The 16,534-nt window shown below is 35.1% G+C and overlaps 1 protein-coding gene across 1 annotated transcript in view; it reads right to left on the reverse strand.

Moving 5' to 3' along the window:
• The window catches only part of LOC128240004 (uncharacterized), a 136,786-nt gene that overhangs the window by 76,125 nt on the left and 44,127 nt on the right, over positions 1 to 16,534 (reverse strand). Inside the window, exons 16-25 of the mRNA XM_052956480.1 lie at positions 15,828 to 15,949; positions 14,337 to 14,559; positions 13,807 to 13,922; positions 9,203 to 9,416; positions 7,067 to 7,197; positions 5,830 to 5,865; positions 5,030 to 5,065; positions 4,392 to 4,427; positions 3,744 to 3,969; positions 1,764 to 1,897 (exon numbers count right to left, since the gene is read on the reverse strand). Coding sequence (XP_052812440.1) covers positions 1,764 to 1,897; positions 3,744 to 3,969; positions 4,392 to 4,427; positions 5,030 to 5,065; positions 5,830 to 5,865; positions 7,067 to 7,197; positions 9,203 to 9,416; positions 13,807 to 13,922; positions 14,337 to 14,559; positions 15,828 to 15,949 — 1,274 coding nt within the window. The remainder of the gene's footprint in view (positions 1 to 1,763; positions 1,898 to 3,743; positions 3,970 to 4,391; positions 4,428 to 5,029; positions 5,066 to 5,829; positions 5,866 to 7,066; positions 7,198 to 9,202; positions 9,417 to 13,806; positions 13,923 to 14,336; positions 14,560 to 15,827; positions 15,950 to 16,534) is intronic.

A 16,534-nucleotide genomic window follows, 5' to 3' on the forward strand; every position in this document is an offset into this window, starting at 1 on the left:
GTATATTCAAGTTGTACCTTGCCAAGAATATTGGTACAAACTACGATGTTTACAGTCTACCATTAAATGTATTTAAATAATTAGAAACGCACACAAACTGGCCTGGTTTACAGTAAACTATGAAATGGGTTAATATTATGGGAAACACAAACAGTCTACGATAAAATGTATTTAAATAATTGGAAACGCAACCAAACCGGCCTGGCATACAAACTTTGGTTACGTGTATTTAAATAATAGGACAGGTAACCAAACTGGCCTGCGTTCGATCTACAATGCAACGCAATGTATATAAATAATTGGTAACGCGACTAAACTGGCCTAGCATACAATGTACGATAAAATGTATTTTAATGATTGGAAACGCAGCCAAACTGGCCCATCATACAATCTACGATGAAATGTATTGTAATAATTGGAAACGCAGCAAAACTGGTCTAGCATACAATCTTCGATGAAATGTATTTTAATAATTGGAAACGCAGCCGAACTGGCCTAGCATACAATATACTACGAAATGTATTTTAATAATTGGAAACTCAGACAAACTAGCTTGTCAAACAGTCTACGGTGAAAGGTATTTAAATAATTAGGAACGCAACCAAACTGGCTGGCACACAGTCTACGATTAATTGTATTAGGAACGTAACCAAACGTGTCAAGCATGAAGTCAACAATTAAGTGGTGTGTATACATAATTGGGAACACAAACAACCCGGCCTGCGTACAGTCTACGATGAAATGTATTTAAATAATTGGGAACGCAACGAAACTAACCTGGCACAAAGTCTACGATGAAATGTATTTAAATAATTAGGAACGCAACGAAACTAACCTGGCACATAGTCTATGATTAAGTGGTGTATTTCAACAACTGGGAACGCAACAAAACTAACCTGGTACATAGTCTACGAATAAGTGGTGTATTTCAACAACTGGGAACGCAACAAAACTAACCTGGCACATTGTCTACGAATAAGTAGTGTGTATAAATAATTTGGAACACAAAAAACCTGGCCTGTGCACAGTCTACGATGAAGTGTATTTCAATAACTGGGAACGCAACGAAACTAACGTACCACATAGTCTACGATTAAGTAGTGTGCATAAATATTTTGGAACACAAACAACCTGGCCTGTGCACAGTCTACGATGAAGTGTATTTCAATAACTGGGAACGCAACGAAACTAACCTGACACATAGTCTACGATTAAGTAGTGTGTATAAAGCATTTGGAAAACAAACAACCTGGCCTGTGCACAGTCTACAATGAAGTGTATTTAAATAATTGTGAACGCAACGAAACTAACCTGGCACATAGTCTACGGTTAAGTGGTGTATACAAATAATTGGAACGCAACAAAACTAACCTGGCACATAGTCTACGGTTAAGTGGTGTATACAAATAATTGGAACGCAACAAAACTAACCTGGCACATAGTCTACCATGAAGTGGTTTATATAAATAATTGGGAACGCAACGAAACTAACCTGGCACATAATCTACGATTAAGTGATGTGTATAAATAATTGTGAACGCAACAAAACTAACCTGACACATAGTCTACGATTAAGTTGTGTATATAAACAATTGGGAACGCAAGCAAACTTGCTTGGCACGTAGTCTACGATGTAAATGGCTTTATCGTTACTTATCTCGCATCCAATTTGGATGTAATTCTGTAATTTGCCAAAACCATGACAAGCGTTCATGTATATTATATCATATCTAAACCATCAGATAAATGCAAACAAATAATACCCTCCCGTCTCGATGTAACATTGTAATTCGCCAAGAATCCATTGTGAGATACAGAATAATCCGATTGGAAGTGTACAAGCATTAGGTTTCCTGTTGAGCATGCACTAAGATTAGCTCGACGTTCACCTGAAAATCTGTAAAAGGATAATACGCAAATTATGACAAACATTTATTTTTGTTGTGTTGTTTTTATATGAATATGTAATATACAATACATTGAATGTATCTAAATACTTAAGCTTTAATTAAGGGACCCCTCCATAAATTGCAGAAGAATGCTTTTGCTATTTTTGACGTTGCATGATAAAATGTGAAGTACAGTGTGTTATAAAATTGTTTACTTTAATTGTTAGTCGGCGAGGTATTATCAACAATAATGTCTTTCGAGCATATGTAGAGTTAACATTTTATCATCGAAGTAAATAACAACTTTTTATTGGTGATCTACATGCATGATTTGCTTCCATTTCATTCCGCCGACTTGATGCTATGCATCAAGCATTTTCTTGTATGGAATGCTCCACTTAAGCGATTGAAGGATTAAGTAGACACTTTAAAATAAATAAGCACTATTTGTTGTTGTTTTTTGCTAGGAATCAAAATAAAACAAATAATTTTCTCGAAGTCAAGAAAATGTTAAGAACGTATTGCGCCGATCTACCTTCAACTGGGTCAACTGAGTCCTGAGTCCGTATTAAAGAAGCATCTTAAAAAGTTACTTAAATATTTTTACTGAAGTGTAAAATTTGGAATTGTTTTATTCCTTCAAAAATCCTATTCTTTATAATAAAGATTTCATCTTTAAATACTTAAGTGTCCATTATTTTAATTGCAAAATATACACTTAGCTGACACTTTCTTCCAGTGAAATATGACAGTTAAGAAAATTGTTGAATTTAAAGTGACACTTTTATTCAAAATCAATACGTACACATGTATAACAAACATCATTTATGACTGATAAACCTTTAACTACTTACTAAATAATGCATTTATGGTAAATATTAATTTCTGATAACAAGATTGTAACCGTGTATTTGATAGCTGGAAACGCAAAAAAATTAAATGTTTGGTGAATTCTAAAATATTTGCTGTGGTCTACTATAGTATCATAAGGTAGAAATACTGTGTTTAATGCTTATTTCTTTCAAATTATACTCGGAATCCTTCATAAGATCCATTGTTTTTGACATTTCCTCATCCTTTTTTGAATAGAACAACACTTTTATTAATTATGGTTGATCTTATTTGGAGTAAGAGTGCATCGTTAAGGAAAATGTAAAATTTAGACGTTTCTTTAATATGGCCCCAGATCCTACTTTCAAAGGTTGGTGCGTTTGTGGTCTGTTTGCTGTGTTTGTATTTTTGTATGTGGTATTCATACGTTTAAACGTTTGTGTCTCTATTTCATTGTCGTTTGGGTTATTGACTAATGCATATAAACAGGGTTTAAATATGAATGTTCAACTACTGGTCAAGTACCACAATGGGCCCTTTCTCACGGTCCCTCTAATTGTATAACCGTACTGGAAACGGACTCAACCATTTATCTATGAGCTACCACCTTTTCATTCGAAACTCCTCGGCCATTTCCCATCAAAAACAACCCCGGGTGTGTATGGGCGGTTTACAATGTCAGAAATATAAGTACTTAAACTACGCTGCAAGTAGATCGCGTAGTAGTTTCAATTTAGCAATTAAACTTAACGACTTTCCTCTTAGGAATCAGAATTATTTATGCAATACTACACTTCAATGGCAATCAATGTAGACTTAGTAATACAAAATACACGTTAAAACACTTAAATTAATTAATACTATTTAAAATTTAACGAACTACTTGTACTAATGTACGGCATAGATCCGAGGTTGAATCCGATGGAAAATGGCCGAGGAGTTCCGAATACCACCTTTAACTACATAAAAGACAAAACCGGAGTAACAAAAACTACTTCGTATTATTTCTTAGGTTAAATTTACTTTGAAATTTGTCTTGAAGTTGAGGTTGGACCGTTATAAACAGTGATAGTGTCGCAACAGGTTTCTGTGTCCACAACAGTGAAAATGACGCAAATATAGTATCTGCTGTCAACGGCTATGGTGTATTTGCAATCGGCATTCTTCGGATATACGAAGGGATAGTCGGGCGAACTGAATTGTCCCGACTGTGCGCTAAAGTTTCCACCACAGGCTCCAATAGAGGGACCTACAAAATAAAATCAAAAATTGCCCTAATTCAAGTTTTAACTAGCATCATCTTTTTATCGCAGTCTATGAAGACTAATACATTGAGCTAATGTGAGGCCGATAATTCGCCGTTTTACATGATTAAACGATTATTTTTTCGATTAGTACAGATATGTATACCGGCGCTATATTAAATGTACTGGGATTTACGTGGTTGACATGCCCAGTAAATATCGAAATGGAAAAATAAGCAATAACTGAGAACGTTGAATGTGTCGAGAGCGATGTGAGTACCCTTTACTATGATACCTTATGGTATCATCCCAAAATAACATTGCCTAAATTTCTTACAGGCTCTGACAATTCCAAGCTTAATTGTCCATAGAATACCTTAAGTCAAAGAGAAATGACTCTAAAAGCAGGCTCCATCAGCATACTTACTCGTGGTTGTGGTTTCAGGTGAAACGTTGGTCGATGCTAAAATGAGAAGAATTTTTTATGGTATTTATACTTTGCATCAAACCGAATGATATCATTTCAAGGAAGACAAAGGCTATACGTTTAGCATTAGAGAGAAACGATGGAAAACTCCTTAAACTGTCAAAATAAAATAAAATTTCAAAAGCTTTGTCGAGTGCTTAATGGAACTGCCAGCGGCTTGGTGAGGCAGACTGGTTTAGTTCAAGGTTAAAAATCAGACCGATTACCATTAAGTCTGTTATGAAATTGGGTATTCAGTGTATGTAAACACAGTTCAATGTTTTATACTTTAATAACAATATAAATCTCATGATAGTAAACGCAACTCTGCTATGTACAAAGGCCTGCAGCAGTAATGAACATAACATTAGGCAGTAGGCGGAGCCTAATATTCATTAGCAGCTCTGAGTAATCATAGTAACATTTTATATGAATGGAATACCAAACAACTCCCTCCATAAATTGTTAACCTAAGGGTTTACATATTAGAGACAGCAATAATAACTGTTGTGAAGTTCTCACCTAAACATTAACGAAACTGGCAGTTAATGCATTTCTTAAACAGAGATATGTTAAAACGCGGACGTTTACCTACTTACTTCTTGTTGAGGTTTCAGGTGAAAATGTAGTTGATGCTGAAAAGAATACAATTTAATAGCGTTATGCTTAAGATTTCAAAATTAAAAGCAAAGGAAAAATATACAGTGGTACTTTAAGCCATGGATCATAGACCGAAGTCTTGGAAGTCTCACCCTAAACTACAGTACGTATATACCACGTGATAAATTGCGTGATAAATGCTCCGTCGGAAAGTATTATTTTGCCTCAAACGGATATTTAATATCATTTGTAACCTACGATACTTTTCCAACGCTCTCTAGAGGGCCAACGGTAAGAGTATGCACATATAGTATAAACCCCCTTATCGAATTCGTGTTCCAATAAACTCGGGTTGCACTGACAGTTCCAAAGCCGTCGTTTAATCATTCATTGATAAAGCTATTTTAATGCGTGTATGTTATGTTTGTGGTTTATTTACGTGTGTAAAAAACGTTCGGTGTCGTTTGACCCTGACCTGAAATGTCTGCCTCTAAACAGTGTTAATAAGCTGGGTTTGTCCCTGCAGTTTTCATTATATTATTGAGATGTCGTAAAGAAAGGCACACTTATCCCATTCTACAAACATTGGTTTTTCTGAAAATACTCTTTCTTATTCCAATGATGGGCACATACTATTTATGTTTATAAAAATATCCGTTTGAATCCGAAATTATTATACTGGAACTAATATGATTTATTTCAGTAATACCAAAATCCCATTTCAAGCTTACATATAAGACGCATTACGAATCAGTCAAATTGAAAAATATCAAAATTCTGTAGACTTTTGCTCACTTACTCTGTGTTGTGGTTTCGGGGGAAAATGTGGTCGACCCTGAAATAATACATTTATATAATTTGATATTATAATTTGATATTTACTGGTAGAAAGCCATATTGGCCGGGCGGAGCCAAGCAAATAATATACTAGCCAATTTTAAAACATAGTGCATCATTTCAATAAATGCTACAATGGTTTGAAAATGCAAAATATCGTCAGAGTCGACGAGAAAAAATGTAAATGAAAATATAAGGTCAAGACATCAGTACAATGTCGATATTAAAATTTTTTAATAGTACTATTCAGACATATGTTTAGCGTTATCATACAGTTTAGTAATGTGTTCTGTCTGTTCATCACACTTTAACACATCAATGGGCCGATTATTCAGAACTTTGTTAAAGTTAACAACGTAAGAAACGATATCTTTGTTATCTTATAAAAGTTAAATATTTGATTTTTTTATACCTCACTTTTGTCTACGATGGTAAAATCCCATTGCCCGAAAAAGAGATATTTTGACTATCAGAAACATTTTCAACCTTTTTGACACGTGACCAAGCAAAAATTCACTGTCAGGTCATGTGACCGTAGTGATATTTTCAATGTCATATAAGGGCAAATAACTGCTTCAATATTTAGCTAAATCCTGACGTAATTGCCTCCCTTATACACATACAGCAGTGATGACACTAATCAATGTGTACACAAAAACATCGGACGAAAAGTACTGTCATTTTATAAGGAATTTTAGCATAATTAACGGTGGAATTTTGTTTTAGATATAATTATTTTATTATGTCATATTTTGTTAACCTTGTTTAACCTGTTTAATTACATAATTTCACTTACGCCTCGGGTGACATTCTGCTCTCGGGTTGACAATATCAATGTCAAACATGCTGCGATATGATATTTATATAATGTGTTCATAGACTTAAATTAAACCGTACAGCTATCAGTTGTCTAAAATCATGTTAGAAATACTGCGGATCACTAGTGTATCCGTTAGATATTAAGAGCCGTCAAGATTAGAAAGTTCACTACGATCCATTGAACAACGTTGTTAACCATAAGAAAGTTCTGAATAATCGGTTCAACATTAAACAAATTAAACCCCGACATGCTATTCCATGACTTTTTTTCAAAATTAAAGTCAGTTAGATTTGTATTTCATTAGTTGATTTATACACTCCTTCTCGTTCTATGATATTTAATGAACGTTTTTTCAAAATTCCCAAAAAGAACCACTTACCGATCAGATTAGGCATGGCAAAGTAAGAAGCGTCAAAACCTGAACTTGTTTCAAAAGCATCCGAGAACAATGCAACAATCACCATATTCGTCACCGAGCACACGACGTGAAAAGGTTGGAACCCACGAATCCTAACAAAAGATCATGTGTTTCAGATATCTCACCAGAAATAGGTGATATTAGATTCTGGAAACCCCATACCATTTAGGACAAATAGGTGATTTTAGATGCTGGAACCCCATTCTATTTAGGACAAATAGGTGATTTTTGATTTTGGAAACCCAATAGTATTTAGCACAAATAGGTGATTTTTGATTCTGGAAACCCCAGTATTTAGGACAAATAGGTGATTTTAGATGGTGTTAACACCACACTTTTTAGGAAAAATAGGTGATTTTAGATGCTGGTAACCCCATACTATTTAGGAAACATAGAGGATTTTATATACTTGAACCCCTTACTATTTAGGAAAAATAGGGGATTTTATATACTTGAACCCCTTACTATTTAGGAAAAACAGGTGATTTTAGATACTGGTAACCCCAAACTATTTAGGAAAAATAGGGGATTTTCGATACTGGTAACCCCATTATATTTAGGAAAAATAGGCGATTTTAGATACTGGTAACCCCATATTATTTAGGAAAAACAGGTGGTTTTAGATACTGGTAACCCCATTATATTTAGGACAAATAGGCGATTTTAGATGCTGGTAACCCCATACTATTTAGGAAAAACAGGTGGTTTTAGATACTGGTAACCCCATTATGTTTAGGAAAAATAGGCGCTTTTAGATGCTGGTAACCCCATACTGTTTAAGACAAACAGGTGATTTTAGATGCTGGTAACCCCATACTGTTTAAGACAAACAGGTGATTTTAGATGTTGGTAACCCCATACTATTTAGGTATCATTTCAAGTGGTGTTGTTTGCAGAAAAGAAATATGAACTTAAAAAACAATTTATGGCCGTTAAATTTGCAAAAAAACATTAACGTCCGATTTCACCTAAAATTAAGGGCAAAAATAAACTGTAATAACATAACTTTGGCTAATTATCTTACATATTAGTAATCAATACCCAAGTGATTATTAGATGACGAACGTACAATCAATCATAATGATTAATAATGGGCGAATTAAGCATTTAAACACCCGCGAAAGTTGAAATTCCCAATGATTTTAAGTATATTTCTTAATTATTGCCTATCTGGAGTTTCATTGGCTGAATATATAGGTTAAATTTGAATACTTTTAAAATTATATCAAAGTTGTAATTGTCAGGATGCATTAAATTTAAAACGAACATTATAAACCATAATGGCGAATGGTGCTGGCTTTTATGTCGTCGGATTCCTGAAGATGAGGTGCCACAATTATAACAGTTGATTAAATTTACCGAAAAGGGTGAATAAATATCGAGATCAATGGTTCTTACGAAGGATACCGTATTTATTTTGAATGAAAGGTGCAGAAAACACGGTATTTCTACCTAATAAGACGATGGTTGATCACGATAAATACTCTAGGACTCGCCAGTCATTTAACATTTTTGCATTTTCAGCTATAGAATGCATGGTTACAATCGTGTTGTCAGTAATTAATATTTTCCATAAATGCATTATTAAGTTAGTAAGTTAATGTGTATCACTGAAAATTTATGTTTGTTTTAAATGTGTATGTATTGATTTTAAAGACGAGTGTCACTTTAGTAATCATTTCTCTAACCAATGTAGCATGCTTATAAAAAAAAATAAGTTAGAAATAGAACTACCCTTATTTGCACATACAAAAACTGGACTTCATGTAAGTGAGATTGTACAAAAAATTAAATTTCACATTTTGGTTTTATTCTTGTTTTATTGTATTTCTTTCGGTACACCGTTTATTGTTTTTACAAACATTCTCGGTAACTATGACCTGTCTAGCTATCTAAGATTTGAAGTCAGTTTGGGAATACTTGGAGAATGCTTTTTCCACTAATTATAATTATGATATCTCTGTTAAGAACGTAGTATCATAGTCATCAAAGAAATGTATGTATTTATACCATTATAAGTATCAGAAATACGTTTTTGTAAGTGTAGGTTATTTTAAAAACAGAAATGTCATTCATATATACTGATATAGGCCCTACCTATCTATAACAGTGGTATTTGTTATTGAGTTTTCACTTGTAGTCACGAGGTCACCTGATGACACGTTCAAGTAATTGAACCAAATGCAAACATGATAGCCGAACGGGACCGTTATGTTGTACTGACAGTAGGACAACACCGGGTAGTTGTTGGAAAAGTTGGGAGAAGTAAAGTTTCCTGTTAAATCAGTGTAGGTCGCTCCGCACGAATCCCCTGGAACATATATAAAAAAGTTTATCATCGGAACTTTAGAGAAAACTGTTATCAAGCTATTTTAAAACTGCACAAGACATCTGAGCACGTAGCTAGAAGTCAATTAAGTAGTTATATTTGTCTTGAATACTGCTTTATTTATCGTGCATCGATTGCGTACCTGCCGTTACTGTGTGGTGCTTGTTAATAAAGTTTATTAAAATAACTGACTTTGAACAAATTTATAAAAAATAATGTTGTAAACATAAACACTGTGTAGAAGCTCATACTGGGAGGAAAACTTTGCTAATATAGCTCACACTGGGTGGTAGCATTGTTTATATAGTTCATACTGGGTGGTAGCATTGTTTATATAGTTCATACTGGGTGGTAGCATTGTTCAAATAGCTCATACTGGGTGGTAGCATTGTTCATATAGCTCATACTGGGTGGTAGCATTGTTTATATAGCTCATACTGGGTGGTAGCATTGTTTATATAGCTCATACTGGGTGGTAGCATTGTTCATATAGCTCATACTGGGTCGTAGCATTGTTTATATAGTTCATACTGGGTGGTAGCATTGTTAATATAGCTCATACTGGGTGGTAGCATTGTTTATATAGTTCATACTGGGTGGTAGCATTGTTAATATAGCTCATACTGGGTGGTAGCATTGTTCATATAGCTCATACTGGGTGGTAGCATTGTTGATATAGCTCATACTGGGTGGTAGCATTTTCAATATAGCTCATACTGGGTGGTAGCATTGTTAATATAGCTCATACTGGGTGGTAGCATTGTAAATATAGCTCACACTGGGTGGTAGCATTGTCAATATAGCTCATACTGGGTGGTAGCATTGTTCATGTAGCTCATACTGGGTGGTAGCATTGTTCATATAGCTCATACTGGGTGGTAGCATTGTCAATATAGCTCATACTGGGTGGTAGCATTGTAAATATAGCTCATACTGGGTGGTAGCATTGTTAATATGGCTCATACTGGGTGGAAGCATTGTTAATATAGCTCATACTGGGTGGTAGCATTGTTCATATAGCTCACACTGGGTGGAAGCATTGTTAATATAGCTCATACTGGGTGGTAGCATTGTTAATATAGCTCATACTGAGTGGTAGCATTGTTCATATAGCTCATACTGGGTGGTAGCATTGTAAATATAGCTCATACTGGGTGGTAGCATTGTTCATATAGCTCATACTGGGTGGTAGCATTGTTCATATAGCTCATACTGGGTGGTTGCATTGTTAATATAGCTCATACTGGGTGGTAGCATTGTAAATATAGCTCATACTGGGTGGTAGCATTGTTCATATAGCTCATACCGGGTGGTAGCATTGTTCATATAGCTCATACCGGGTGGTAGCATTGTTCATATAGCTCATACTGGGTGATAGCATTGTAAATATAGCTCATACTTGGTGGTAGCATTGTTCATATAGCTCATACTGGATGGTAGCATTGTAAATATAGCTCATACTGGGTGGTAGCATTGTTCATATAGCTCATACTGGGTGGTAGCATTGTTAATATAGCTCATACTGGGTGGTAGCATTGTAAATATAGCTCATACTGGGTGGTAGCATTGTTCATATAGCTCATACCGGGTGGTAGCATTGTTCATATAGCTCATACCGGGTGGTAGCATTGTTCATATAGCTCATACTGGGTGATAGCATTGTAAATATAGCTCATACTTGGTGGTAGCATTGTTCATATAGCTCATACTGGATGGTAGCATTGTAAATATAGCTCATACTGGGTGGTAGAATTGTTAATATAGCTCATACTGGGTGGTAGCATTGTTAATATAGCTCACACTGGGTGGTAGCATTGTTAATATAGCTCACACTGGGTGGTAGCATTGTTCATATAGCTCAAACTGGGTGGTAGCATTGTTCATATAGCTCATACTGGGTGGAAGTAGTGTTAAAAAAGCTAACACTGAAACATTGGATATATAGCTCATACTGGGTGATAGCATTGTAAATATAGCTCATACTTGGTGGTAGCATTGTTCATATAGCTCATACTGGATGATAGCATTGTAAATATAGCTCATACTGGGTGGTAGAATTGTTAATATAGCTCATACTGGGTGGTAGCATTGTTAATATAGCTCACACTGGGTGGTAGCATTGTTAATATAGCTCACACTGGGTGGTAGCATTGTTCATATAGCTCAAACTGGGTGGTAGCATTGTTCATATAGCTCATACTGGGTGGGAGTAGTGTTAAAAAAGCTAACACTGAAACATTGGATATATAGCTCATACTGGGTGATAGCATTGTTGATATAGCTCATACTGGGTGATAGCATTGTTCATATAGCTCACACTGGGTGGTAGCATTGTTCATATAGCTCACACTGGGTGGTAGCATTGTTTATATAGCTCATACTGGGTGGTAGCATTGTTCATATAGCTCATACTGGGTGGTAGCATTGTTCATATAGCACATACCGGGTGGTAGCATTGTTCATATAGCTCACACTGGGTGGTAGCATTGTTCATATTGCTCTCACTGGGTGGTAGGATTGTTAATATAGCTCATACTGGGTGGTAGCATTGTTGATATAGCTCATACTGGGTGGTAGAATTGTTAATATAGCTCATACTGGGTGGTAGTACTGTTCATATAGCTCATACTGGGTGGTAGCATTGTTCATATAGCTCATACTGGGTGGTAGCATTGTAAATATAGCTCATACTGGGTGGTAGCATTGTTCATATAGCTCATACTGGGTGGTAGCATTGTTCATATAGCTCATACCGGGTGGTAGCATTGCTAATATAGCTCATACTGGGTGGTAGCATTGTTAATATAGCTCATACTGGGTGGTAGCATTGTTCATATAGCTCATACTGGGTGGCAGCATTGTTTATATAGCTCATACTGGGTGGTAGCATTGTTCATATAGCTCATACTGGGTGGTAGCATTGTTCATATAGCTCACACTGGGTGGTAGTATTGTTCATATAGCTCATACTGGGTGGTAGCATTGTTCATATAGCTCATACTGGGTGGTAGCATGGTTCATATAGCTCACACTGGGTGGTAGCATTGTTCATATAGCTCATACTGGGTGATAGTATTGTTCATATAGCTCATACTGGGTGGTAGCATTGTTAATATAGCTCACACTGGGTGGTAGTATTGTTCATATAGCTCATACTGGGTGGTAGCATTGTTCATATAGCTCATACCGGGTGGTAGCATTGTTCATATAGCTCATACTGGGTGGTAGCATTGTTCACATAGCTCATACTGGGTAGTTACATTGTAAATATAGCTCATACTGGGTGGTAGCATTGTAAATATAGCTCATACTGGGTGGTAGCATTGTTCATATAGCTCATACTGAAAGAAGGTATCGTTAAAGATGTTCGTACTTGATGGAACTTTTGTTAATAAAGCTCATATTGGGTGGTTGTATTGTTAACATAGCTCATATTGGGTGGCATTATAATGTTAATAAAGCTCATACTGGTTGGCATTAAAATGTCAATAAAGTTCATACTGGGTGGTATTATGTTAATCGAGCTCTCACTGTGTGGCATTATAATGTTAATTAAGCTCATACTGGGTGGCATTTTTATGTTAATAAAGCTCTCATTGTGTGGCATTATAATGTTAGTTAATACAGCTCAAAATTGGTGGTATTATTGTTGATATAGCATATAAAAGGTGTACGTATTGTTAATATAGCTCAAACTGGATGGAAGTTTTCTTAATAATGCTCATACTGGTTGGAGGTAATGGAAATATAGATTATAGTGGGTGGAAAATGTCTTTACATAGCTCACACTGGTTGGAAGTATTGTAAGTATAGGTCAAACTTAGTGGAAACATTGTTAATATAGCTCAAACTGGGTGGACGTATTGTATAAATAGCTCATATTGAACGGAATATTGTACATAAAGCTTATACTGGGTGGGAGTTCTGTATATATGTATGGCTCATAATGGGTGTAAGCATAGTTAATAAAGCTAATACATGGTGGCAGTATTGTTCATATAGCTTATTCTCGGTGAAAGTGTGTGAAAAAAGCTTATATTGGGTGGAAGTATTATTAATATATCTCATACTCGGTTGCAATATTATTTATTTATCTTATACTGGGTGGAAGAATTGTTAAAATAGCTCAAATTTGGTTGCAGTACTGTTAATTAGTTCATACTTGGAGGAAGTAATTTCTATATAGCTCATACTGAGTGGTAGGTTTGTTATTATAGCTCAAATTGGGTAGAGGTATTGTTTATATATAGCTCATACTGGGTATAAGCATTGTTAGTATAGCCGGTGGAAGGTGGAAGTTGAATAATTGACTGTTTGGCTAAATCACTTAATTTACATTGTACTTTCGCGTCAAACTAATAACTCTACTTACTATCCAACGCATAATAAGTTGCGTTAAAGCTCATTTGACCTTCAGGATAAACAGAAGCTAGTGTGGCCAATAATATGTTGGTGCTGGCGCAAATCGGCATATCGTTGCTGAAGCTTCTGAAATCATGAAAAATGTGAACAATTTTAAATAGATTATAGTAATGATAACCAATACAGTCGACAAAACACAACAACTGCAATATAGTCGATTTAATAATTATAAGCTTAAAATGGTTTTGTAAAACACAAACTTTAAAAACTGAGATATGAAATGGGAAATTCAACTCTAATTTACATCAGCTATAAGGATATTTAATTGCTAAAAGCGGTACTAACGCTTTAAGAAGAATAAAAGTTTCAGCAATAAGATCTGTTGTATTTTGGGTATCCAATATGACTGCTTTGAAATTACTGATGTCAAAATTAGCTGATTCTGCGAGAAAAGGTGAAAAAGTTGTCAAATCGGTCAGTCTGAGTGCAACTTAAAATCAGTTTACTTAAAATAAACAAATGTAAATACAAAATGCTTACTGAAAATAAAATGCTATTGTTTCACTATGGTTGTCCATCAGGATCATTGCACCCTTTATTATATTGACATTGTCAAATATGATACACGCGGTACGGTCGGAGGGAACAGTTATATTGTAAATGCATTCCATAGCAGGCGGGTAGATGAATATCTGAGGGTAGTTTGGCGATGTAATTTCACCGAATAAGCCGGTGTATTTCCCGCCGCAGTAGCTTGGGTTCCCTGCAACAAACATAAGTAGAAATAAAACAGAGAAACTATTTACAATGTCATTGAATATATATAAAATGTATCTTTGAAGCTACTTAATGAATACATCGGGGGATAAATATTTATACGAAAAACTACAGAAACATGCTCAGTAGCAATGTCATAATCGGGGTATGAATCATTAATAAAAAAGATGCAAACACGATAAGAATTTGTGGGTGCTATATTTAGTACACCACGTCATCTAGGTATGTGGTTGTGTGGGCTTTCTTTTGTGCAGCACGTCATCCAGGTATGTGTATATGTGGGCTTTCTTTTGTGCAGCGCGTCATCCAGGTATGTGTATATGTGGGCTTTCTTTTGTGCAGCGCGTCATCCAGCTTTGTGTATATGTGGGCTGCTTTCAGTGCACTACGTCATCCATGTACTTGAACGTGTGTATTATCTTTAGTACACTGCGTCATCCAAATATGTGTATGTGTGGGCTATCTGTTGTGCCCTACGTCATCCTTTTAAGTGCTTTTTTGTACATATTTGACACATAATTGATATATTTGGTACAAGATAAACAGAGCACGGGGAAGGTTTTTAATGCGGATATCTGCAAGCTTAGAAGTTCAAGTTTAAAATTACACTTCAATAGCACACACGTTCTTTAATCTCAACTGCAACATGTATATAATGTGTCGAACCCATGCCCTACGGTGTGAGAGATGGACACCTATACTACCTAACCACCCTCACCCTTGGTTGTTTTTTGGAACTGGATACCAAACTAACTAAAAAAACAATCTTCTTCCTTTAACATTGTCGACCCGGTTTCGACAAAAGAACCAGCCATAAAGATAGACTATTATTTTTTGTGTTTTAAATTAAAGGAAAGAAACACCAGATGATACAATAGCAAAAAACAAAATGTCAAACACTTACATAAAATTGATGTCGTTGTGTACAACGCATTGAATCTTACTTATTGACATATTATATCGCTTACGACACATCAAACTTTTTCAGTTTCGCATATTTTTTTCCAATTCGAAAATAACTTGGTTTGTCTCTTACGTTAATCTCATTTATTTTTAAATTAACGTCGCTATATGTACCTGTACGAATCACGTGACTTTTAATGCAAAATTACACACTTTAAATTAGGAAAACAGTATGCTCGGCCTCATACTTGCTCGTATCCACAAGTCTATGCTTATAATGTATTTGCTGACATTGGGACCATCTAGTGTCTAGTCCCTTTAATGTTGTTGTATAAGTAGATCAAGACTCACTGTTAGCGCCATAAGAAGCATTGAAGCCCATCTCGTTTCCAGTGAAATCAGAGAAAAAGTACACCAGCATACTGTTGTTGCTGCTACACACCGTCTCGTTGTCGTAGCTCATACCAGTGAAACTGCAGCGATGAATGGTCATGGTAGTAGTCACATGGTTTATTTTTTAAATTGTCACGACTAGGCCTGTTCCTGTACTTTAAATTGTATTATTAAAGAGACACTCTTATTCAAAATCAATACATACACATGTATGACAAACATCATTTTTGAGTGATACATCTCTAACTACTTACTAAATAATTTATTTATGGAAAATATTAATTAATGATTACAAGATTGTAACCGTGTATTTAACAGCATAAAGCGCAAAAATATTAAATGATTGGTGAATGCTAAAATAATTACTGAGGTCTGCTATAGTCTCATAAGGTAGAAATACCGTGTTTTATGCACATTTCTTTCAAATTAATATCCGGATCCTTCATGAGAACCATTGTTTTTGACATTTATTAATCCTTTTTGGAATATTAAAACAATATTATTAATTGTGGTAAATATTATTTGGGAGTAAGAGTATATCTTTAATGATAGAAATCACACATATCGTAGTTGATTGAAGTGTTGTATAAGACTTTTATAATATATTTGCAACATTTGAATAAACAACAGCACTTATTTCTAGTATTCAATAAAGATATTTAGAG

This window comes from Mya arenaria, chromosome 7 (assembly GCF_026914265.1).
Source record: "Mya arenaria isolate MELC-2E11 chromosome 7, ASM2691426v1".
In the NCBI taxonomy this organism is placed as follows: domain Eukaryota; kingdom Metazoa; phylum Mollusca; class Bivalvia; order Myida; family Myidae; genus Mya; species Mya arenaria.